The sequence below is a fragment of the Hirundo rustica genome, chromosome 9 (genome assembly GCF_015227805.2).
Source record: "Hirundo rustica isolate bHirRus1 chromosome 9, bHirRus1.pri.v3, whole genome shotgun sequence".
NCBI lineage: Eukaryota > Metazoa > Chordata > Aves > Passeriformes > Hirundinidae > Hirundo > Hirundo rustica.
The window spans coordinates 10,322,659-10,346,451 of NC_053458.1; the positions used below are offsets into that span (position 1 = coordinate 10,322,659).

The following is a 23,793-nucleotide window of genomic DNA, read 5'->3' on the forward strand; positions in this document are numbered from 1 at the left end:
TGACGCCCACCTGCCGGGGGGCCAGCAGCCAGCTGTCCGCAAGGTCGTCTGTCCACACCGGGTAAATCTTTAACTGCTTCTTGGGAAACACCTGGGAGCCGCCGCTCTTGTGGGTGCCAGGGGGTTCAGAGACGCCGCAGGGGCCGGGAGCCAGCAGGAAGAGACCCCGCCACCAACCCACCCAGCCCCAGGCCCTGCGTCCTCCGCCAAAAGCCCTGCTACCCAGTGGGCAGGTAGAGGGGAGCGACTTGTCCGGCACAGCCCCCCAGTTCCTGGAGGGAGGGTGAGGCCTGGGGTGGGGATGTGCCCACCCCACCAGTGACATCTCTCTTGGTGTCTTCTCCCCTCTGCCCAGCTTGCTCTGACGGTGGATTGAAGGACGCTAGTGCTGGTGCTGCGTGACAGAGAGCAGGCGGGCAAGGGACCCTGCACTGGGCAGCTGGCACCGTGCTCCAGCCTCCAGGAATGGCCGATAAGTGCAGCGAGGGGCTGCTGGTAAGTGCAGGGGTGTGGGGGGTGGGCTGGTGTGCGCCACTGCCTCGGGGACCCGGAGAACCTGGCACAGGGAGCCAGACACTGGGGCTCCCGCAGGACTTGGTGCCCCCTCCCAGGACCTCCAGCTGGGATTGTAGCACCATAGTGCTCTCCTGGCATGATGATTTTTGAGCTGATGCTCTCTCTCAATGAGCCTGTTGCCTGTGGGGCTCTTCGGGTGTGGTGTCTCCTTGTGCCTGGAGATGCTATCGCCTGTTTTCAGGCGCTCTGCCCAGCCTTATCACCCACCCCAGCTCTGCAGGCGGGCGACTCTGCAGCCTGCTTGTCGGCAAAGGGTGCAGGTGTTCCTCCAGCCCAGGTGGGTGCCCCCAGAGGGTGCTTTTCCTTGCCTTCACCTAGTGGGCTTTCTGAGACTGGGCTGGTAAGATGGTGCACTGGCAGAGGAAGGTTTCACTGGGCACCAGTGTAGTGCCTGACCTTCCATCCTCACGAGCGGTGTGTTGCAGTGTGCTGTGAGCTGCCGTGCTCTTGCCTGTGCCAGGGGTGGCTTTGGTGTTCCAGGCAGATGTGAGATGTGCCCACCACATGTCTTTGTTGGAAGGCTGCGATGGCCCCATGCTTGTGGCAGCTCAGGTTCCTGTGACAGGCTGCTGTGCTGCCTTGGGCAGGTGAGCCCCCAGGCTGTGCTTGGCTTGGCTTTTTCCCTTTTTCCCAAAGGCTAGGAGCTGAATGCTGAGATTGACATGGTCACCGGGCCCTCCCCTTCCTGGGGGGCTTCCTGAAATAGCTGCACACTCCAGCTGGAGGGCTGGAAGCCAGGGTTTTCCTGGGAAGCCAGGAGCCAGGGGAGCGGCATGCTCCAGCAAATGCTTGCAGCGCGCCCGTGTGCACGCAGTTCCTCTGCTCGTGTGTCCCAGCATGGCCCCGCCGGCTGTGCCTGCAGCAGGGAGCCCAGCGCCACCCTGCCCCCAACAGAGAAGGGGCTGTGGCAGCTGGTGGGATAGGAAGGCAGATTTCTTCTGGAGAAGCTCTGGGCTGGTAACAGGGAGGTGCTGAGGATGTGTCTGGAGTCTGTCATGGGGACACACTTCTGCAAATGGCGCTTGCCATGACTCCACGCCGTTGATGTTTTCTTGTTATGATCGGAGCAGTCAGCAGTGCGCTGGGGCGAGGGCTGGGCCTGACACCCATGTCAGTGAGCCAGACGTTGGAGTGCCCACCCACTCCCCATAAATCTTTAACTCGCTTCTCAGAAGTACCTGACCAGCCCACCCCAGGGCCAGGGTGTCAGGTGCCACAGGGTCTGACACGTGCTGTGTTGGCCTTCCTGGCTCTCAGACCGCTTCCTGGCCCTCCCCTGTTTGCAGGGTGCAAGGATAACCCTGCACAGGGCACTGCTGCTATTGGGTCTGTGGGGAGAAGGGTACCTGCCTGTGAGAGCATTGCTGCTCCTGAAGCATCCCCATTGCTGTGTCCTGTGAGCCCCAGGAGGAGCTGCAGTGACTGCTGAGCTGCCCGAGTCCCTGGGAAAGGAACATCATCTCCTTGGCCTGCCTCCAGAGTCCTGCCAGTGACCTCGTAAAGTTTGGTCCTTGCCTGTCCTCCCGTCCCTGCCTGTAGGTGCAGCTCCCACCCCCACCACCCTCAGTCCAGGTTCTCACTGTGCAACTGCTGCCCAGCATTGTGTGCCGTGCCTGGGGCTGAACAAGTTTATGGTGCCAGCTGTGCCTCACCTGGGGAGGGACAGGAGTGATGGAGGCAGTAGGTGGGTGACATGTGTTTGTGCCTCAGTTTCCCCACCTGTCACCTGGGGCATGGATGACAAGGGTAATGTGTACTGCTTTTGCAGGATCTGTGTTTTTGGGTGCTCCAGTGAAGTTTACTCCAAAACAGGAGGCAGTTGAGAGGGGCCATGCTCACCCTACTTCTCCTAAGCCCTAGAAACGCTGACTGCAGATACCCAATGGAGTCCAGGACAGCTCCAAGGACTGGATCAGTCCCTGTGTATCTGGGCAGAGGGGATCCCTGTGAGCCACAGGGGAGGGTCTGACTGCCTCTCCCTCCCAGGCCTTTAAGGACATTTTGTTTTGTTGTCCTTGGGGTGCTTTGTTCAGACTCCAGCATTGCCAGTGACTCCTGACTCCCAGGGCTGCCTTGCTGGCACGGCCAGGCAGTTTTTGGCTGCAGCTTACCCAGCTCAGGTAGGTTCCTTCTGTCATCCAAGACCACCCTGACTACACACTGGGGTGCTGCTCCCACTGCACTTCAGGCTGGGTAAGGGTGGGGGGGTCCCTGCCTGTTCCAGACACCCCCAGCAGCGCAGTGCCACTGACCAGCAGCAGGAGCTGCGGAAGTGGCTTTTGGCTGCGGGAGCCCTTCCCGGAATACCAAGGGGCAGTGATGGGGGGGCTGGCGGGGGATTTTTCTGCCTGAACGCCCCGGGAGAATCCTGTCTGCCCTGGTAGAATGGGGCCGGAGAAAGGCAGCCGTGTTGGGAAGCACTGAGCTAGGGGATAGCGGCACTGGGACAGGTCCCTGGGCATCACTCCTATCCCAGTCATCCTGCAGCCCTGTCAGGGGGCTGGAAGACCTGTGGACCACCCCCCATGCACCCGTCACCCCTGTCTCTTGAGTTCAGCCCCAGAGCCACCAGGCAGCTAGATTGAGGACTGGAATGCCAGGGTAAGTGAGGGTCCTACTGCAGGCCCTTTGTTTCTCGCAGTGTGCCTCCGTGCAGCTGGCTGTCCCCTTTGTCTGCTGGCTGGGCTGCCGGGGAAGCGGCACTTTGCTCCCACAGGACAAGGCTGGCACAGGGTCTGGCATCCACAAGACAGGGCAGTGGATCCTGCTGCACTGTGCTCAGGCTGCTCTAAGGGGCAGCGGGTGCAGTGTGCCCAGGGCAGGACATGGTGGTAGCCATGGCACACAGGTAGCCTAGGCAAAGTGTTGAGCTGAACTGGGTCATGGAGGGATGCCCACAAGGTGCCCACACACCTTGCAGGGTGTCTGGGCACAGAGCTGCCCGGCTGCACGTAGGGCAGGACTTGGCTGGGGTCACTGGGGCTGGTGCAGCATGGGGTGGCTCTTGGCTTGCACCTCTGGGGGGGCACAGTTGGGTGCTGCCATCCCTTGGGTGGGACATGTCCCAGCTACTGGGCGGCTGGTGCAGGAGGGGACAAGGGACAAGCGCTGGGTGCGGGCATGTGGGAGGCTGAGCGCCCACCCCGCACACGTGTGCTGTTCACGTGTGCGCCCACAGCCGCTGCTGCCCGGACCCCAGATGGTCGCCCGAAAGCGCTGGCCCGTCCCCCCGCCCTCCGTGCGCCATCATGCGTCGCTGGCGCCTTGGCCGCGCTCCCCGGCCGGGACGCGGGGCTGGGAGCAGCTGGGGCACCCTGAGCCTGGCTGCAGGGCACCCTGAGCCTGGCCTCCTATGGGACACACCGTCCCGCCGGCGTCCCACCTCGCGCTGGCAAAGGGGTGAGCAGGGAGGCTGTGGGGTGCCTGGGCAGTGGAGGGGTCGTGGCACAGCCCTCCCGCCAGCCAGATGGTCCCCCTGGGGCAGTGACCTTGTGAGGGTTGCCATGGAGGCCCCATGATGTCACCCACAGTATGACGTGAATGTAGTTGGGTGAAGTAGCATGGCGCCAGGCCGGGGGTGTGCCGGCGGAAAGGCTTGTCCCTGTGCCCCTGTCCCCAAGCAGGGCCATGCCCTGTTCCTGCAGCCCTGGAATCCCCAGGGTTGGGATTGGGCAAGCAGGGCTAAGCTGCCGTGTGGATGATGGCCGTAGGGGCAGGAAATACACGTGTGGGGCTCAGGATGTTGAGGCATGGAAATAGGGGGCTCTGAGGGAATGTCATCTTCTGCTGTGCTCCAAGAGCAGCTCCTGGCCCCGACCAGACGGGCAGCGGTGCCCGCAGGGAGGGCAGCGCTGCCCACTGGAGCGTGCAGGGCTGCGAGCAGCTGGACCCCGCTAATGAGGCCTCATTAAGTGGGACAGGGCTGAGCCCGCTGTGCAGCCCGCTCTGCCTTGCCCTGCCTACGCGAGCCAGGGAGGGCACCTGGCTCGCGGGGTACAGCTCGTGGGGGGCAGCAGAGGCACGGCAGCGCCTGCGGGGTGGGCCGGGCAGGCATGGTGCCAGGGCAGGTGGCGTGCTGGGGTGCCGGTGCCGCATCGGGGCGGGCGACAGGGGGCCGAGCCTGGCTGGCAGGCAAGTGGAGAGCGGTGCCAAGCGCTGGAGGCAGCGGGCGGGGGAAGGCGGGAGGGCGGGCGGCTGCTGCTGCGCCGGAGCCCGAGGTGCCAATGAAGCTGGGGACTCACGGAGCCGTCCAGCCTGGGCCCCCGGATGGCAGCTGCGAGCAGCCAGGCCCCCTCGGACCCTCTCAGCAGGTCAGTGGGCAGGTGAGAGCAGGGTCTGGGGGGCAGAGTGGGGGGCGGGCCAAGCGGAGTGGTGGCCATGACAGTGCTGTCCCCCCACCACTCAGGGGTCTCCAAAACCCTTTGTGCTGTCTGCGGCGTGGCGGCTCTACAGGGCTGAGCTGCAGGTGTAGATTATAGCCGTGGCATGCTGGAGAGACATCCCCAAGCCCCACAGCGTTTGATGTGGGGTGCTCCAGGGAGGGAGGGCAGAGCATGGCACCAAACCTCTCCGTGGCCTCAGCTGTGTTGGGAGCAACAAGAGATTGTGACAGTTGTGTGTTTGTTATCCCTGGAATCTACCGATCTTGCAGAATAGGGGTCCTGGATTGCAACTGAGTGCTGTCGGGGCAGGCTATAGCAAAGATCCTCCTTCTCCCCCCTCCCCTCCTCCCTTTCATGGGCATCAATGAGCAATGTCAAAGTTTGCCTCAGCCTCCCCATGGCACCCCAGGGCAGTCCTGGTGGCTCGCAGAGCATGCTCAGGGCTGTCACTGGGCCTGGACACCCTCTGCAACGAGGGGTGATAAAGGCTGTGAATACTCCTGTGGGAGGTCCTGGGGTTTGGGTGTGCCCCTCATCATTGCATTACCCCAAGCCCTGGGACTGTCCCCAGCACCATGCCAGATGCCTCTTCCCGCACAGCTTGCCTCTGCTACACTGGGACTGGGCACCAAAGAGAGAGGGCAGGGAGAGTTACGATGCGCAGGGCACAGCAACCTCTGATGCAGGGATGACACTTGTGGATTCATTACCCCGTGTACTAGGGACAGGGAGTGCAGGGCCTGATTAGAGGGCCCCCAGCACCCAGGATCAATAGACAGCAAGGGCACCCAGGACACCCCCTCTCTAAGTGACCCCATCTCTTGGACCTCCACCTCATCCACTTCATCTGCCTCCAACATCCTGCACCCCGCTTTCTTGCCCTGGAAGAGCCACTATTGTGGCAAATGATGTTACTAGTGTATTTTTCTATCTTCCAGCAGCCCCTTCCTAAAACAGCCATGAGTTTGTTGCCATCACCATGGCAATGAGCAATGAGATCAGGCTGATGACATCAGGGGTGCTGGTACCCTCTGCTGGCATTGCAGGGGCAGCCCTGACAGCCCCCAGGTTGGAGGTTGGATGGAGAAATTGGGGGTCCCTCACTGGTTCATGGGGGCTGGATAAGGTTTGTGCCCCACAGAGTGCCTCTGCTGGGCTGGCATACTCCCATCTGGACAGTTTGAATGGGGAAAAAGGAGGGGGGGAGTTCATGCTGGAGATGCCTCCTGTGAGGACATCCCCTTCCAGTATCATCCCTGCCACCATCACAAGCTTACCAGCCATAAATCAGGGCCCCTTAGGGAAGTGGGGGGCATCCGGGCACCCCAGCCAAGCTGTCATTGTGTGAGGCGATGCTGCTTAGCATGAGAAAGACTTTGGTGCCAGGCAGGGTGATGGATGATGCCTGCTTTGCTGGGCTGGGGAAGTTTTGGCCGTGGTGTATGGGGGGTTCCCTGGGGAAGGGGGAGGAAGGATGCCCTGGGCACCCCAAACGTCCCCTTTTGGGACGTTCTGGGCATTCCCTTGTGGAACTTCCCTTCTGGAGACATTTGGGGTGCCTGTGGCATCCTTCCTCCTCCCTGATGTTATCACCCAAGCCAGGCATCCTTTGAAGCCACGTTGGATTTACATGCATGGAAAATCTGGGGCCTGGGAGCAGGACCTGGTCTCCCCAGAGACTGCACTGTTGCTGGGTGGCAGCTCTCCCTTTGCATTCCATCTCTGTCCCCTTCCCACAGCAGGGAAAGGGGGGAGTTTCATCTTCCCACATGTCTGGGTTCTTTCCCATCCTCGTCTTTAGTCATGTGGGGTTGGGAGGGTGGTTAATGAGTGTAAAGGGCAGGGTGACTTTCCTAGATTTGGGGGGGGGGGTGTTGTGGCGAGCTGATGGGTGAGCATGCGTTTGCTCACGTGTGCTAGCTTGTGCGTGCATGGACACATGTGGCCGCCCCCTTATTGGGGACAAGTGCACCAAAGCTGCAGGAAAAGAGGAGGGAGCAGCACAGGCCTGGTGGTTTCATTGCAATGGTACCAAGCAACTCAAATTTGGGGTGCTCCATGAGGCTTGGGAGTGAAGCCAGGGTCACCTGAGCAGAGTGATGGCTTGGAACAGGGATGAGGTCCCCTGTGGGCACCAGGGATCCTGGCTGAGCCGGTGCCATATAGTGTATCTGGTCCCCTCACCAGACCCTTTGTCAGGGAGGCTGGAGCATTGCCCCCACTCCTGCTGGCTGTGCTGCTCATTAGGAGCCTCGTTAGTGCGAGCAGCTTAATCAGAGGCTTCCTGATGGGATCAGTCTGCTCGAGTGGGCAGTGTGCCCTGGCATAGGGACACTGCCAGCGTCCTGTGCCCTGCTCTGAGGACCCCTGAGTCTTGCTCTTGCACAGCACCCCAACAAAGAGAACCTCTGCTGGGAGGGCGGTCCCCCAGCACCTGGAGCTGCCGTCAGCTTTTTTCTGACAGACCCTCGCCTCACAGGGTCAGCCGGGGACACTCTGGCTCCCCGGCTGGGCACGACAGCGTGCTGCCCCTTTAGCCCTGGCCGAGGTGCCCTGCGATCCCCCCTCGTGCTGTCCTGCAGCCCCCCCGCAGCCCGCGGCGCGTGCGGGCCCCGCTCGCAGCAGATGGCTTTGTTTGGCAGCGCGGTGCTGGAGTCGCTGGGCATCACGTCCCGGCTGCGCGGGCCCTAATCAAATGATACGGTTAGGTGCACCGCGCCTGCTGCCCGCGCCCCGCCGGCGTGAGCAGATCCAAAGTGACGGCTCCCATTTGTGGCCCACTCACTGCCGCTGTCAGCCATGGTGGGGAGCGCACGGAGAGGGGGCGGCTGCGGGAGACGCGTGAGGTGGGCACGGGCGCTGGGGTGTCCTTGCTGGTGAGACGCTGCGGAGTTCCAACAGGCTCCCAGGGCTGCTGCGCCCTGTGCCGCTCCTGTAGGAGCGTGGGTGCTGTGGGATTATGGACTGGCAACCAGCACCCTCACCCCATCCATCAGCTGGCCTCAGGTGGGGAGGGGAGGGCTTGGGGCACCTCTGCATTGTGAAATGCCATCTGCCCTCGGCCTAACCTGCTAGAGCTCCACAGCATCCATGCAGGACATTAGTATGAGCGCAGGGCTGTGCTGGGACAGAGCCAGGGGGTGATGGGTGCCATCCCTGCTGGGGTGACAGGCACTCATCTCCTTTGTTGTCCTCCTTGGTGTGAGCTCGCATTGTGCGGCAGTCTGCACAAAGCGCCCTTTCTTGCCCCCTTCTGCCCTCCTGCCCCCCCAGTAAGAAACAACTGGGCACTGGGGCTGTCCATGCAGGGGACCCAACTGCTCGGGACCCCCTGTGTGTCCCAGCCATGGTGCCCTTGTTTAGTGCTGAATGGCAGTAGGACCCTGGCTGAAGCAGGGTGCTTTTTCTGGGGGGTACCCAGGCCCCTGCCTGGTTTAGTCACTGCACCTCACTTCCCATTGAGAGGGTCTTCTTCTTCAACCCAGGGGTCCCACGATTTCGCCCCCAGTCGTGGGCAGTGGCCACCCAGCAGGACCTCTCTCGCTGGGCACAGGGTAGGGGGGGCACGAGAACAGAGGCCCCTTTGTGCTCTGGCGCCTGGACCTGCTTTGTATGAGTTGCAGGCTCTCCCTTTGCTGCAGCCGGGCTCTGGGCAGAGCCATTCATCGGGGGGGGGCCGACACCGCTGCCCTCCCCCTCCTTGGCACTGCCTGTGTGTGGTGGGGCAGGCGGGGGGGCGGGATGGGGAAGGATGCCGGGGACCTCCCAGTCCCACTTGGCGGCTGTCACCCTTCCAACGGGGCCAGCAGGGGGGTCCCCAATTGACACATCCCACGGCGTCTCTCCGCAGAACGGCGCCGTGCCCGGGGAGCAGGGCAAGCAGGAGAAGAGCGTCAAGCGTGGCAACTGGGGCAACCAGATCGAGTTTGTGCTGACCAGCGTGGGCTATGCCGTGGGCCTAGGCAACGTCTGGCGCTTCCCATACCTCTGCTACCGCAATGGCGGAGGTGCGTGTGAGGGCCCGGGGGAGTGGCGTTCCTCTGGGCAGCTCGGGGGTGTGCACCCCAGCCCCGCATGGTGTTTCCTGGGGTGGTGCAGGGCACGGGAAGCCCTGCCTAGCCATGCCTGGGGCTGCTGCTCATTCATCCTTTGGTTCCTGCTCACCAGGTGCCTTCATGTTCCCCTACTTCATCATGCTCGTGTTCTGTGGCATCCCCCTCTTCTTCATGGAGCTCTCCTTTGGACAGTTTGCCAGCCAGGGCTGTCTTGGCGTCTGGAGGGTCAGCCCCATGTTCAAAGGTAAGGAGCTGCCTGTCCGCAGAGGCACAGGCCAGCATGGGACACCTGCTGTCACAGTGCCTGGCAGCCGGTGTGACCCTCGCACACTTGGGGTGCACGCACGCACCTCTGGCACACGACATGGCCCAGTGCAGGCACCTGCAGCTCGTGCAGTCCTGCACACGTGTGCCCTGCACACGGATTACGGTCTGCATTGCACTGCTCCCCTGTGCACATGCCCACCCTGGCTACACTGCCCTGCACAGCCTGCCTGGCATCCCTCGCACGCATTACACGTGCTCCTGCGCACACGCGTCGCATCTCCTGCGCAAACCCCAGCCCTGCGCTGGCATCCACTGCAGGCATTACCCACACATCCCTGCATATGCCACACGTGTCCCCAGCGCATCACTCTTGCAGAGGCCACTCAGGTCCCCTGAACACATTGTGGCATGTCCAGCTGTGGGCATGCTTCTGCAATCATCTCCCTGGACCATAGGCAGCAGGTGCTGTGCCCATGTGCTTGGCCTGCCATGGCTGGACCCTGCTCCAGGTGCATCTCCCGGCTTACTGGTGTGCTCCTGTACTGCTGGCTCCCCTGGCCCACACCTGCAGGCTGCCTCCCAGGTGACATGCCCACAGTGTCACATCTGGGTGCAAGCAGCCCATGCACACGCTCTTGTGTGCTCTGCACAGTGGCATGCTGAGCCTGGGGTGCACTTCCCTGCTCATGTGGCCTGTCACACGCCACCAGGTAACTGCAGGCCTGAAATCACTGTGGCCAGGAGTCACCCCCATCCAGTTGTTCTCTCAGGCTGCAGACTCCAAGGGTTTCCCTGCAGCCTGTGTGCATTGCCACGTGCCCATGGGGACCCTTAGCACCGCTAGGCTTGTTTGGAGGTAGGGGATCTCATGCACGGTGCTCCTCACACCCGTGCCAAAGCCAGGCACTGAGCCGCAGCATGGCTGCAAGACTGCTGACAGCACTGCATGCAGCGCACTCCTCCCATGCCACAACCCCCGGTGCTGTGCGCCATGCCGTGCCGCCGCACCCTGCCGCTCACCCCTCCCCGGTGCTGTTCCCAGGCGTGGGCTACGGGATGATGGTGGTGTCCACATACATCGGGATCTACTACAACGTGGTGATCTGTATTGCCTTCTACTACTTCTTTGTGTCCATGACGCGCGTGCTGCCCTGGACGTACTGCAGCAACCCCTGGAACACGCCCGACTGCGTGGGGGTGCTGGACGGGAACGTCTCCAGCCGTGTTGCCCTCAACATCACCCAGCTCCTCAACACCACCCAGAAGCGCACCAGCCCCAGCGAGGAGTACTGGAGGTACCGGGGCCTGGGGTCAGGGATGGGGGAGGTGATGATGGTCGGGCCCCGCTGACACTGCTGCCCCCTCCTCATACAGGAGGTATGTGCTGAACCTGTCGGATGACATCGGGAACCTGGGTGAGGTGCGGCTGCCCCTCTTGGGCTGCCTCGGTGTCTCCTGGGTCGTCGTCTTCCTCTGCCTCATCAAGGGCGTGAAATCTTCGGGGAAGGTACCTGTGCGCTCCCTCTCCAGGCCCCTCCCCGTGGACATGCCTTCGGGATAGATGGCCATGTCCCCTCTAGGCATAGCCCTTCCCCACCTGGGAATGAACCTCCCATTGTGGACATGTCCCCATCCCTTCTGGGCACAGCTCCTCCTCTTTGTCCCCATCCTCCGTGTATGCTCCTCCCACTCTGGAAAAGGCCACACCCTTCTGACCTGGCCACATCCCTTCTGGACACAGCTCCTCCCATGTGACATGGTCCCAACTCCTTGACGATAGTCCCTTCTCTGGACCTTATCCTCTCCTAGTCAGTCACTCCACTTTCTGGACCGTAACCCCAGCCCGTAGCCACACCTTAGCCAAACCTGCCTGTGTCCCAACTCCTGCCCCCAGCCCTACCTCACTGAGGTGCTGCCCCACAGGTGGTGTATTTTACGGCCACCTTCCCCTATGTGGTGCTCACCATCCTCTTCGTGCGCGGCATCACGCTGGAGGGGGCCGTCACTGGCATCATGTACTACCTGACACCCCAGTGGGACAAGATCCTCAATGCCAAGGTGAGCAGGGACGAAGGATGGCGGGCAGCCAGGGCTGAGCAGGGCTGGGGGCACAGCATTGACCATCTCACTGCCACAGGTATGGGGTGACGCAGCCTCGCAGATCTTCTACTCGCTGGGCTGTGCCTGGGGCGGGCTCATCACCATGGCCTCCTACAACAAATTCAACAACAACTGCTACCGGTGGGTGCCCGACCACAGTCCCCAGCCCTGCCACTGCCCTTGTGTCCACTCCTGACTCCTCCTGACTCCTGACTCCTCTTCCCACAGGGACAGCATCATCATCAGCATCACAAACTGTGCTACCAGTGTCTATGCTGGCTTCGTCATCTTCTCCATCCTGGGCTTCATGGCCAACCACCTGGGTGTGGATGTATCTAAGGTGGCTGACCACGGTCCGGGCCTGGCCTTCGTCGCTTACCCCGAGGCCCTCACCTTGCTCCCCATCTCGCCACTGTGGTCCATTCTCTTCTTCTTTATGCTCATCCTCCTGGGGCTGGGTACACAGGTAGGTCACAGTGGGGCCAGCAGGTTCAAATGGGGTGGCACGGTGGGTCCATGCTGATGACATGCTGACCCCTATGTAGTTCTGCCTGCTGGAGACTCTGGTCACGGCCATTGTGGATGAAGTGGGCAACGAGTGGATCATCCGCAAAAAGACCTTTGTAACGCTGGGAGTGGCTGTGGCTGGCTTCCTGCTGGGTGTCCCGCTCACCACACAGGTAGGTGGCCATGGGACTGTTGCCACGGGGTGCCATTGCTGTGCCAGCTGTGGTGGTGGTGGTACTCGAGCTGTGTGTTGCTGGCACACTCAGCATGGCTGTGCTGTTGCCCTGCCAGCAGCTGTGGTACCACAGGGGCAGCTGTGCCAATGCGTTTGTCTTGCAGGCGGGCATCTACTGGCTCCTGCTAATGGACAACTACGCCGCCAGCTTCTCCCTGGTGGTCATCTCCTGCATCATGTGTGTGGCCATCATGTACATCTATGGTAGGTGCAGCTGCCTGCAGCCAATCAGATGGTAGGGCTGGCTCAACCAGCCAATGGGGAAGGGTTTGCCCTGACATCTGGCCAATCAGCAGTTTGGTCTGTGCTACATGGGGAGGCTGTTGCCCAATCGGGAGCTGCGGCCTGGGGGGCTGATGGGTCCCACCACAATGGTGCTGAGGCTGGAGCAGTGAAGGGGCTCAGGTCACCACCAGGGCTGATGGTCACTTTTCTCCCCAGGGCACCGCAACTACTTCAAGGACATTGAGATGATGCTGGGCTTTCCTCCCCCACTCTTCTTCCAGATCTGCTGGCGCTTCATCTCACCTGCCATCATATTTGTGAGCATCGGAACCGTGGGGCATTGGGCTGTGGGAGGAGGGGGTGAGGAACTCACCATGGCACTCCCTGGAGAGTGCTGGGCTCAGGAGAGTAGCAATAGGGCAGGGGGGGGAAGTTGTGGGGGCACAGAGCAAGCTGGCTGCTCCCCACTGGCTGATCCTGCCTATCCCTTCCCAGTTCATCCTGATCTTCACAGTGATCCAGTACCGGCCCATCTCCTACAATGAGTATGTCTACCCTACCTGGGCCATCAGCATCGGCTTCCTCATGGCGCTCTCTTCTGTTATCTGCATCCCTATCTACGCCATCTACAAAGTGTGCCGTTCTGAGGGGGACACACTGCTTGAGGTGGGTTGCCGGGGGCTACACCTCTTTGTCTACATCCCACCTGGGGCTGCCATTGAGGCTGTCCCTGACCTCACTGGAGCTGTCAGCAGTGGCTGCATGCAGGCAGCATGTATAGGGCACCACATGTCTGTGTAGCCCTGGAAACTGCTGGCATATTGGTGCAGACTGGGGTAGGGGAGGATGGTGGGTGCTAATCTTGTCTCCCTCCTCTCCCTTTCTAGCGCTTGAAAAATGCTACCAAGGCAAGCAAGGACTGGGGCCCAGCGCTGCCAGAGCACCGCAGCGGGCGCTACGCCCCAGCATTCAGCCCTTCCACCGAGTCCCACCTGGAGGTGCAGCCCCTGCAGCCAGAGAAGGGCCAGAGTGAAGCGGTGGCTGCATCCCCCGTGCGGGGCAGCAATGGCTCAGCCCACAGCCAGGACTCCAGACTGTGACCCCCCACAATCTCCGCACCCCCTCTAACCCTCTTGCACCTTCCGCTGGCGGAGCCTGGCTCCGGGCCGCACCGGACCATGGGGGCTCTCAGCACCCGTCCCCGAGACCCCCCCCACCTCCTCGCCGGTTAACCCCTCCCGCCCCCGCCCCCGTGGCATTCGTTAACCCTCGTGTTTACGGTAACCTTTGTGCTCAACGCTGGGACAAGAGAGGAGGGGGCACAGCCCCGGGAGGGCCGGGAGCCAGAGGCACTTTGCAGGGGCCTTGACCTGGGGGTATGCACAGGATGGGGGGGTGGGATGCTCCCAGGCTCTCACCCCCCCTTCTGTAAGCCAGGCAGCCTGCCCTGCCATGGGACACCCTCCTGACCTTCCCAAGGGGAGGACATGGGGTGGGACCAGGGTTGGGCATGCCAGGATTGCCCGGGACCTGTGTGTGCACAAGGCCATCGTGGCAGGGGTTGGCACTGCAGGGACCCCCAGCCTGGGTGCACACCCACTGTGGCTCAGAGCCTACTGGGTCTCACAGGTGGTCGTACCCAGGGGTGCTGCCAGGCACCAGGCCAGCACAGGGAGAGGGGGGGCAAACATGTTGCTTGCACTGGCAGGGGGATCTGATGGCAAGACACAAGCACTTAGAGCACACGTGCGTGCACGTGTGTGTTCCTCACAGACACAGCATGGGCACACGTGGCATACGTGGGCATGCACATATGCACGGTACGCCGGGGCTACACAGGCAGTGAGCTGGGATGCTCCCCTCCATGTACCTCTCCACCCTGTGGCCCCACTGGGGTCTGCGGGTGCCCTTCTGGGTGGCCAGGCATCGCCTGCAAAGCTGGGCACAGCCACAAGCAGCATGGGCACAGTCCAGTGCTGCTGCCTGCCCCACAGTGGGGCAGGAGGCTGGGGAGTACTTACGCCTGGCCAGGGGGTAACCAGACATGGATGAGGTCCAGCTCTCCCTGGCAGCTCCAGCACTGGCAGGGGGGGACTCTCCATGGTGCTAAGGGGGAGCAGGATGGACCGGCCTCCTCCAGCTGCTGCTTAGCAAGAGGTACCAGCGGAGACACAAAGGGCTGCACCAGCCCACTCGCTCCGAGCCATCTGGGGATGCTTAGTCCCCAACCAGTATTAGTGGGACAGGATGCACTGGCAAAGGCCGGGCAGTTTTAAATCTGTCTTCCAGCTCCAGCCAAAGGTCTTGGAGCTCTTGACTTGGGGTGGATGGGATGAGACCCTTCCTACCCCACTTGCTCCCCTCCCAGCCAGCTCCCTATGTCGCAGCCCTGAGGCTGGCACAGGGACATGGCACAGCTTGGCACGGTGGCGGGAGGCGGTGGGCGGCGAGCCCCAGCAGGATGTTCCAGCTCCCCGTCCCAAGCCCCCCGTCGTGCTGCGGCGAGGGGCGCAGGTTCCCGCATGGTGCCCGTGCCCTGCCCCTCGAGTCACGCCGCTATCCTTCACCTCTAATTGTTAGCAATAACGCGCGCGTCCCTGGGCAGCGCTGCCTGTGCCAGTATCTCTGGGCAGCACTGCCTGTGCCAGTGTCTCTCCTGGTGTAGAGTTCTAAAGTATCCTAGATTTTAATGAGATTTATATTCCTGAGGCTGTGTCCTGCTGTACCCTTTTTTGGGAACTGTATCAGGGAGGGAGGGGTTGAAGAGTGGGGGATCACACTTAAATGTGTGTAGCTCTATTCCCCGCTGATACCAGGTATCGGCACTCAGCAATCAGCTAGGTTCTGGGGAATTCTTTGCCCTACCTGGACGTACAAAACCAGCTGGAGGCAAGGCAGAGGATGGGCTTATCCCTGCTGGGGGAAAGCATTGTCCCCACATGGATGGGAGGGCAGCGACTGTCCATGGCACAGTGAGGGCAGCTGGCTCTGCCCTGTACACTTCGCCCTAGGTGGGCTCTTTGTTAGGCCCCCCTGCATTCCTGAGTGAACCGGGGGCGGGGGGTCCCCCCCAAGGGTGGACAGGGTGAGGCAGGAGCTCTGCCTCCCAGCCAGCAGATGGAGGTGGCAGACAGGACTTCCCCTCTACACTCCACAATCCCACTTCCTCATCAGGTGGTGCTTTCTCCCACCCCCACAAAGCCTGCCAACTTTTCAAACTTTTATTAAATACAAAACCCCCGGTCTCTACGACCGAACGTTGCATTCAACGTACGCTGAAAAAAGGGTCAGACATTCAAATGTACAAAAGTCGCCGGTGCCCCCCAGCCCTGGCGAGCTGCCCTGCTCCCAACACCACTGCTCCTAGCCCCCCATGGAGTGTCAGGGGTGTTGGGGCTCCCAGTCCCATGGAGGGGCACAGGACTCCTGCCCTGCATGGTCCTGGCCTCTCCTGCCTGCAGCCTCCCTGCCCCTGGCCTGGAAGAGGGAAGGCAGACAAGGGGAGACCTCAAGGGGAAGATTTCTCTCCCTGCTAGAGGGGCTGCACCAGCCCCCACTAAGAGAGGCTGGGGGGTTCAAATGAGCCCTATTTCCCCCACCGAAGTGGGGAGGGCAGGTGAGGGCAGGCGCAGGCAGGGGCTGCACACACACACACAGCACCTGCCTTTGGGGAAGGGGATGGGATACAGCTGCCATCCCCCAGCCCTGGGGAAACTGAGGCACAGCGAGGGGCATTCACTAATCAGAGGTCTCTGTTTGGCAGAGCTGAGACAGGGCCCAGCTCTAAGCACCAGACTAAAGCAGAGGAAGACAGCAAGCCATGTCTGTGTGCCCAGCAACATGGGCAGTGCCTGACCAGGGCAGCAACCTTGTCCAGATCCTGCCTGCCAGGGGGCACCAGGCTGCTCCCATCCCCAGCTGGGGCAGCGGTGGCTCCAGTGCTGGTAAAGGGGGAAGCCTGCACCCCACTTCTCACAGCGCTGGTGGGGACCCTCCAGCTCTCACAGAGCAGTGGGATTTCACCCTCCCCACCCAGGGTGCAGGCAGGAGCTGGCATGGACTGGGGGCTCCTTGCCAGGCCTGGGGTTGCCCCCTCCCTCTGTGCCAGGAGCTGCTCGCAGGGCAGCCGGGCTCATCCACCAACACACCACGTATGGGGCAGGGGTCCTGCAAACACACTCGTGGGGATGGGGGAGACGGAGAAATCCTGGGGACCAAAGGGCTGGCTGGGGGACAGCCGTCTCCAGAAGGCAGCAGAGTAGGCAGAAAACATCCCTGTTCAGTCCTGGCTCTTGAGCTGGGGCAAAACCCACTATGCCCAGCCAGCCTAGGCACAGGGGTTCCCAGTGACAGGAGCACTAGCCGCGGGCCAGGCGGGGCGGTGGCCGGCCGATCTCCACCGTGATGTTGGTGTACATGGGCTGGCGGGAGATCTCCACCAGTCGGTACTGCAGCGAGCTGATCCCATCGCGCTTCATCGTCATTTTGGTGTTCTGGATCTTGGTGAACCTGGTGGAAGGAAGCCCAGGATGAGGATGGAGGGATGTCTTACTGTAGTGCCAGCAGTGCTGGACCTCTGTGGGGGTGAGCAGGCAAGTGATCGCGCAGCGTGCCAACTGCCCCAGCTCTGTGGCTCACTCACCTCTGTGGGTTAGGCTCGTTGTGTTTGTCGCGTTCATGCTTAATCATGCGGTACCTCCCAATGCGGATGTCGGGCCTTGACACCTTCATGCCATTCAGAGAGATGCTGGGGGCCAGGAGCAGGGTGGGATCAGTGTGCGGGCACCAGGGTGGGACATTCCCCAGCCCAGAGACCTCCAGGGTCACACCCCAGGCAAAATAAACCTGTCCCTGGTTAAACAAAGCTATGCCAAGATGAGCAAAGCCAGGCCTCACCCAGGCAGTATCATGATGTAGGGTGCCACATTGCCCCATGGCAGTGTGCCCAAAGTGCCACTCCCGTCCAAGGACCGGCAGCAGCATTCAGCCTGTGCTGCACACTGGCTGCCATCCATGTGCAGCCATCCATCCCTCCCTCCCTTCCTCCTTCCCTCTGCGGCCCCTGCCCTTTACATTCCCTGAATGCCGCTGCCTAGCCCTTCCCTTGAAGGCCTCCCCTCAGATCAAGGGCTGCCTGAAGCTCTTCCAGAGCTCCACACACTTCTTGTCCCCAACCCTGAGCCCACGTTGTGTGGAAATCTACTGTGCCCAGGGCTCCCACAAGGGTGATTTGCTGGTCTAGCCACTACAGGCTGGTTACACCCTACTGGCTGCACACTGTTTCCCTGGGCAGCACCATGGGGGACCCACAGGAGGTGAGGTGGCCACTGTCCAGCTCTGGCACTGAGCGCAGTGTGTGGGGGGATTGGGCTTTGCTCAGCACGCAGCCGTACTGCTGCCTGCCGGCTGCTCGCAGGAATGACTGCGTGCCTGCTGCATGGACACCACTGAGATGCTTCCAAGTTTTTGATCTCAGCCCTGGACACATCCAAGTCTAGCATCCCAGCCCCTGTATGGAGCAGAGCCTACAGGCACACCACCCCACGGATGCAGTGCATACCATGCTGCAGGCTTCAGCCACAAGGGAGGCAGAGGGGTGTCCAACAGCCCCCCAGCACCCTGGGAAAGGCCAGTTCCATCCATGAGGGTCATCAACCCCAAAGTTGGAGAGTAATTCAGTCCCTCCCTGACATGTGCCACGGCCCATGCACATCCCCTACAAAACCGGGAACACCGGTGCGGTAACAGTGCTAACTCAGTGCTTGGTGGGGAGCCTGCTACACCCCAACCAGACAGTGCTAGCGAGGGGTTGGACACCTACCGATTAAAGATGTCATCGTCCTCTCCTCCCCAGCCCCAGTACTCATTGGGAAAGCCATTGATCTTCAGGAACTGGGACTTGCTCAGCCCAGAGACACCGCCAAAGTAGCCGGCATAGGGCAGCCTGCAGGTTGACAGCAAATGGGTCAGCCCCAGGAACAGGCAAAGATGGAGGTGAGCCCCACAGGGACCCCCAAGTACAAGGACTGACCCTCTGTCACCCTCCTACCCAGGGCTCTGTGCCCTCTCCCATCTCAGGTCCACAATTTGAGCCACCGATCTCATGCCGGCCCCAGGTGACAATCAAAGATGGTTGCCTTGATGCCATCCCAGAGAGATATTCCAGCCCTGCTTGGACAGGAACATCCCAGCTCCCCAGGGCACCCACCTGAACCCAAACTTGTCCATGCCAACAGCAAAGTGCCGTGGCTGCTCGTAGCAGCGATAGAGGTTGCGATCGTCCATGGGGATGAGGTCCACGTCGCTGAAAATGAAGCAGTCATACTCCTCATCATCCTTGAGTGCCTCCATGAATCCCACGTTGAGCAGCTTGGCCCGGTTGAAGGTGTCTTCACCGAACTGCAGGGCAAACTCAACAATGTCTGCTCGTCCACCCCAGCCCCGCCACCCTCTTGCCCCTGCCCCCCTCACCTGGTTGATGATGTAGATACCATAAGCCACCTTCTGCCGGCGCAGGATGGGATGCAGGTAGTGCAGCCAGTACTTGAGGTGGTGCTCGCGGTGCCGGAAGGGGATGAGGATGGCCACCTTCTGCCGGGGTAGGCAGTCAGGAGGGGTGTACTTGCCGCCTTGACGCACATCAGGGTTCTCCCGCTGCACTCGCTCCATGCTCATGGGAGAGCTGAACTCGATGAGCAGGCGCCCAACTGTGAGGGGGGAGGGCAGGGCAATGCCCACAGGACACATGGTCAGGGTCATGGTCACCTGCAGCTCCTGCCTGGAGTGGTAAAGCAAACAGCGAGGGGGACCTGCAAAGGGGACCGGCACTGCCGCGGGCAGAGAGCGCCCAAAACCTTTCCTAAACAGAGAGACTGGGCTAACAAAACCTGAAACCAGCTGTCCTGATACAGTTCCAGGCTGGGGTTTCTCTACTATTTCACGGGGGAGCCATGCCCAGGGCCCAAGGGATAAGGATGTCAGCCATGAGCACCCACCTTAGCCCCATGTGCAGAGTCAGAGCCCAAATTCACCCCCAGCACTCACCCAGCATGTCTCACCTAAGCCAGGTGGTGTCTCCTGGCAGGGCTGCAAGGGCTTCTCAGTGACAGACTGGTTGGTACTGGGCTTGGTGCTGGGGGATGGGGCCTCAGCACCGGCTGGCCCGTAGCTGGGAACGGTGCCGTTGGGGCGGGAGGAGTTGGAAAAGGGGTGAGCGCGCGTGGCGTTCCTGGCGTTGAAACGGCTGAAGAAGTCCAGGTGCTGCGCGTAGACGTCAAAATAGAGGATCATGATGATGACAAAGTGGAGCAGGCAGAGCAGCAGCACGGCCTTGCAAATCCTTTCCAGGGTCACCCCCAAGAGCAGCCTGGTCATCTTCTGGGCACGGACAGGCGGACATGTGCGCTTGGCGGGGCAGGGGGGCGGCTCCAGCCACGGTCCTGATCCTGCCAAGACACCTCACGCTGAGGACACCATGAGCCTGAGCCCCCAGCCCGGCCCAAACGACACTGGGATAGCAGGAGCAGCACAGGCCTGATGCAGATGTGAAGGGCTTGCAGGCTGGTATCCCAGAGAGCACCCCAGAAGAAATGCTGCACCTGGATCCCTGCTCTGAAGGCACAGCCATGAAGATATGAGAGGTCCTCAGCCCCACACAGCAAGCACTTTCCTTGCTTTCCTAGGCCAAGACTAGAATAGGACAGACCCACTCCCCTTCCCTTTTTCCCATCCAGAGAGAGGATGCAGACACCTCCAGAGAGGCCACAAAGAGCCTCTATGGAGGCTGGGCCCTTGACAAAGGCTATGCTCTCCAAAAACATGGCCAGCCTGGGATGTCCCAAGGGCACCACAGGTGTCCCCACCACACACCCCTTTCTGAGGCACCCCCACTTCACTGTTCCCCATCCTGCTCCCTCCCCACAGAGCTACATCCCAGCAGCAGCACCAAAGCGGGGGAGCAATGAGAGTCACGCCGGCAGGAGCCCTCCTCAAGGCACCCAGCGGGTGAGCAGCTGCACAGCAGACACCGAGCCAAGCCAAGCTGAGCTGAGCAGGACATCTCAGCACCCCTGAGTCAGGGTTCCCTGCCACATCCAGGGGGGTCTGGCTTACAGCCAGCGGAGCAGATCCTCTCCCCTCCTCCTGATGGTGAGGCCTCCTGGGACTCTGGACTGCAGGAAGTCAGGGTCCCCTTATCTCCCACATGACACCGGGAGCCAGGCCAGAGTCCTGACAGGAAGCCAGCTGGGAGAGTCACTAGAGAGTCCCAGACAAGTCAAACAATCCGGTCTTTCCCAGCCCTGCCACTGCCAGGGCTGAGGCCACAGCACAGCCATGCACCCCAGCTCCTGCCCTGATCCCTGCCATGCCAGTCGCTGCTTTCAGGGAAGCTGCTAGGACATGGCAAAGCAATCACAAGGGATGGCACCGGGGTTCACAAAGCCCCAAGGACCTCAGGACAGGCCAGAGCTGCTGCATGGTCCCCTTGGGACCTTGGTGGCTGGGGGTCTGCAGCAAGACCCCCAGCAGGAGTGCAGAGAGCACCCAACAGTGCTGGCAACTAGTCACTGGCAGCTGCCGGCCCTGTCCAGGCCCTGTCCCCCAGGGAACCGCAGGGCACTGAGTCGGCAGCGATGGCCACACTGGATGGGTATGGGGATCAGGGCTGAGGCGTGAAGCAGGATCCTTCACCCAACCCTGCTCTGGAGTGTCCTCTCCCAGTTGCAGGACTGAGCCTGGCAGGCAGACCCTGGAAGCCATCGCAGGCTTTGAGGTGCTAGAAAAGACTCTGAGCCCAACACCCCAACTATGTCCACCCTCTCTCTGCAGGATGCAGAGAGAGTGTCCCTGTGGATAGGAGTGTCCTGGCATGTGTCAGCAGCCCAACCCCACACCCAGTTTTTTTCCAGGAAGTAGCTCTCTGAAGAAAAGCTGGCTTTGCTGTTTTTGCTCAAACTTTCCCCTGATCACAGTGCCTTGTTACACTACACAGCCCATGACACAGGGACCTGCCTGCTCCCAGCACCTGCCAGAAACCCTCCCCAAAACATGCCTAGTATATGGAGTGGTGGTGCCTCCACAGCCAGACGGGTATGCAAGAGGGAAAAAATCAGAGCTGGTTTTAGAGGCCCTCTGGCAGAATGGTCCACGAGGCAAGTAGACAGTAATGCTCAGCAAGAACAAAAGCAAAGCACTCTATCAAGCAGCAGCCACAGGACACCACGAACATGAGTGGGCTCAAACTGCTAAAGAAGGGGTTATGAAATATCATGTCATCTCCCCCCACCGCAGCATCTGTGCAGGGTGTGAGAGGGCAAAAGCAACCTGGGGCTGGAGAGCTGGTCCCCAGGGTTTCAAGCCAGCGCAGCGTGTGCCCATGGGGCTGGTGATGCTCGTTTTGGAGGGGATACTCAACCCCGTGGACTCGATCCTTCTTCCCACAAGACATCCCAGGGCTGGGAGAAGGGAGGCACGGCGGGAGCAGGTGGCCCCGACGCCCTAAAGGTGGCCACCTCCCGGCCAAAAGTGGGGAGAGGGGCCGCATTCAGCACAACTAACACTCCCCCGCCCCCTAATTTTCCCGGTCCCCGACACATGCAAAAACTTATTTTAAAAATGAGAAACAACCTCAAAATTAGGCTTTTTCCCGAGCCAGAGTGGTGTCGCCCACGAGTGACCAGGATCGCATCCCGGGCCTCCCCCGCCCGGCCAGGCCTGCCCGCGCCCCTCCACTCACCGCGGCCTCGGGGCTGCCGCGCCGCCCCGGCGCCGGTCAGCGGCCCCCGCCGCCGCCTCCTTCTCTTCCTCTTCCTTCTCTTCCTCCTCCAGCCCCGGCCGCCGGCCCGCAGGCTCCCATGCCCGGGGCTGCGGGGGGCCCAGCCGGCCGGGCCGCCGCACCGCCGAGAGCCGCAGGGAGATGGGGCCGCGCCCGCACGCCGGCTCCGCCCGCCGCCGCCGCACCGGGCGGGGCCGCCGCCGCCGCCCGCCCCGGAGCGAGGAGGGCAGTCCCGCAGGCACCGGGGCCCTCGGACGGGGCTCCCACGAAGGCGGACGCACCCCGGGGTGCGCGATGCCTCCGGCTCCACCACGGGATGCTCAGCCCTTGGCCCCAGGCGCGGCACCGGGGACCCTCCAGGCACCTCCGGGACACAGACACGGGGTGTCCCGGCTTTTCTTCGTTCCCTTGCTCCTTGTTGCCGGAAAACAGCGCTTTCAAGGACCCACCTGCAGCGACTGCCATGCTCCCTGCCGTTGGTGCTAGCTCAGCGTCCGTTGCGACCTATTTGTGGGTCCTTCCCCCCAGACCATCCTTTCGATGTTTCATTGCTAGGAAACACTGGGAATCTAACTCCCCTTACCACAAAGGCATCAGTGAAAGATCTTGGTTTGGTCTCACCGCAAGTTTGATCCACCACAAGTAGATTTTGCGCTGTCTACAGCCTTTCCCTTCCTGCCACCCCCTCAGGTCCCTTCCCCAGCACTTGTGCCTGTTTAGAGCAACCTTGTCCCCTGAGGCCTCTCCTCCCATGCCTGGCTGCTCACTCAAGCGAGGCCTTTCCAGCCCCCTTCAGAAGCTCGCTTCAGCAGACAACCCTTCAGAAGAGAACTGAATGGCACCCACTCAGCCCAGCCCTGCTCCAGCCTTGCAAACAAGCCCAGCTGAAAGCAGTCCAACTTCAGCCTCCAGCTCTCGGTTTGGCTCCTCAGCAGGTGGCATTTTCCTCATCAATACCTACACATGGTTACCAAAATATCTTTTAAGTCCCGCTGCTGATGCTTTTAAATGAGACAAGGTGTAAGATTCTGAAGCCTTGTTTAAGCTTTTTTTTCTCTGCTTGAGCAGCAGGTGTTTAGTCGAAGTCCTGGAACCAAGCGTGCACACCTAGAATGAGGTGAGTACAGGGCATGCTCACCTTATCACTGCTGGCTATGGTAGCTGGGCTGTGGGTCACCCTGATGGGTCTCATGTCCGGAGACTGGGGGCAAGTCTAGAGCCCATTCCCTTGCCAAAGCTGTGATATACATAGGCAGGATTGGGAGAGTGGAAAAGCACCTCACAGAGGCACATTTCTGACAGCAGATGCATTTCTATCTGTGCAAGGCTGAGGCCCTTCCCTGTAAAACAAGTGGGTGAGTCTTTCAAGACAGCTGCTAACCACGAAGATGATTAACCCATAAAGCAGCTTCTTTAACATCAACACAGCCTCTCCAACCTCAGGCATCTCCTTCCTGAGCTTGGTGTGGGTCTGATGAAATGACTGCAGTACCCACAGGACAGGCAAAAATCCGCCCACACCTGACACTCCTTCTTCCAACCAGGCAGAGCCCGGTTTGTGTCCTGCCACTACACAGGTCTCACATTGCTCCTCATTGTGAGAGACTCCAGGCCCAGGGGGCAGCCAGCACAGCTAGCAGGGGCAGCAGCTTAGTTCTCCCCCCACCACTG

The 23,793-nt window shown here is 61.1% G+C and overlaps 2 protein-coding genes across 5 annotated transcripts; one reads left to right on the forward strand and one right to left on the reverse strand.

The window, feature by feature from the left end:
- The first annotated feature begins 355 nt into the window (after positions 1-355).
- On the forward strand, positions 356-15,055 carry SLC6A9 (solute carrier family 6 member 9). 3 transcript variants are annotated; one of them, XM_040072434.2, is made up of 13 exons: positions 356-495; positions 8,809-8,965; positions 9,126-9,257; positions 10,323-10,575; positions 10,655-10,787; positions 11,204-11,338; positions 11,418-11,521; positions 11,609-11,846; positions 11,926-12,060; positions 12,227-12,326; positions 12,564-12,664; positions 12,843-13,013; positions 13,235-15,055. In XM_040072434.2, exons 1-13 carry the CDS (start codon positions 466-468, stop codon positions 13,445-13,447), a joined length of 1,902 nt encoding a protein of 633 aa, XP_039928368.1. In that variant the 5' UTR covers positions 356-465; the 3' UTR covers positions 13,448-15,055. The 3 variants fall into 3 exon arrangements, with proteins under 3 accessions (XP_039928368.1, XP_039928367.1, XP_039928366.1); XM_040072433.2 differs by lacking the exon at positions 356-495 and adding an exon at positions 4,754-4,886; XM_040072432.2 differs by lacking the exon at positions 356-495 and adding an exon at positions 4,781-4,898.
- A 499-nt stretch (positions 15,056-15,554) lies between these two features.
- Positions 15,555-22,844, reverse strand: B4GALT2 (beta-1,4-galactosyltransferase 2). Of its 2 annotated transcripts, none has more exons than XM_040072435.2 (7): positions 22,572-22,844; positions 19,406-19,792; positions 18,819-19,054; positions 18,556-18,746; positions 18,169-18,291; positions 16,990-17,094; positions 15,555-16,856 (listed from the first exon to the last, which is right to left on the reverse strand). In XM_040072435.2, exons 1-7 carry the CDS (start codon positions 22,585-22,587, stop codon positions 16,706-16,708), a joined length of 1,209 nt encoding a protein of 402 aa, XP_039928369.1. In that variant the 5' UTR covers positions 22,588-22,844; the 3' UTR covers positions 15,555-16,705. The 2 variants fall into 2 exon arrangements, with proteins under 2 accessions (XP_039928369.1, XP_039928370.1); XM_040072436.2 differs by lacking the exon at positions 22,572-22,844 and adding an exon at positions 22,084-22,196.
- Between the last annotated feature and the right edge of the window lie 949 nt (positions 22,845-23,793).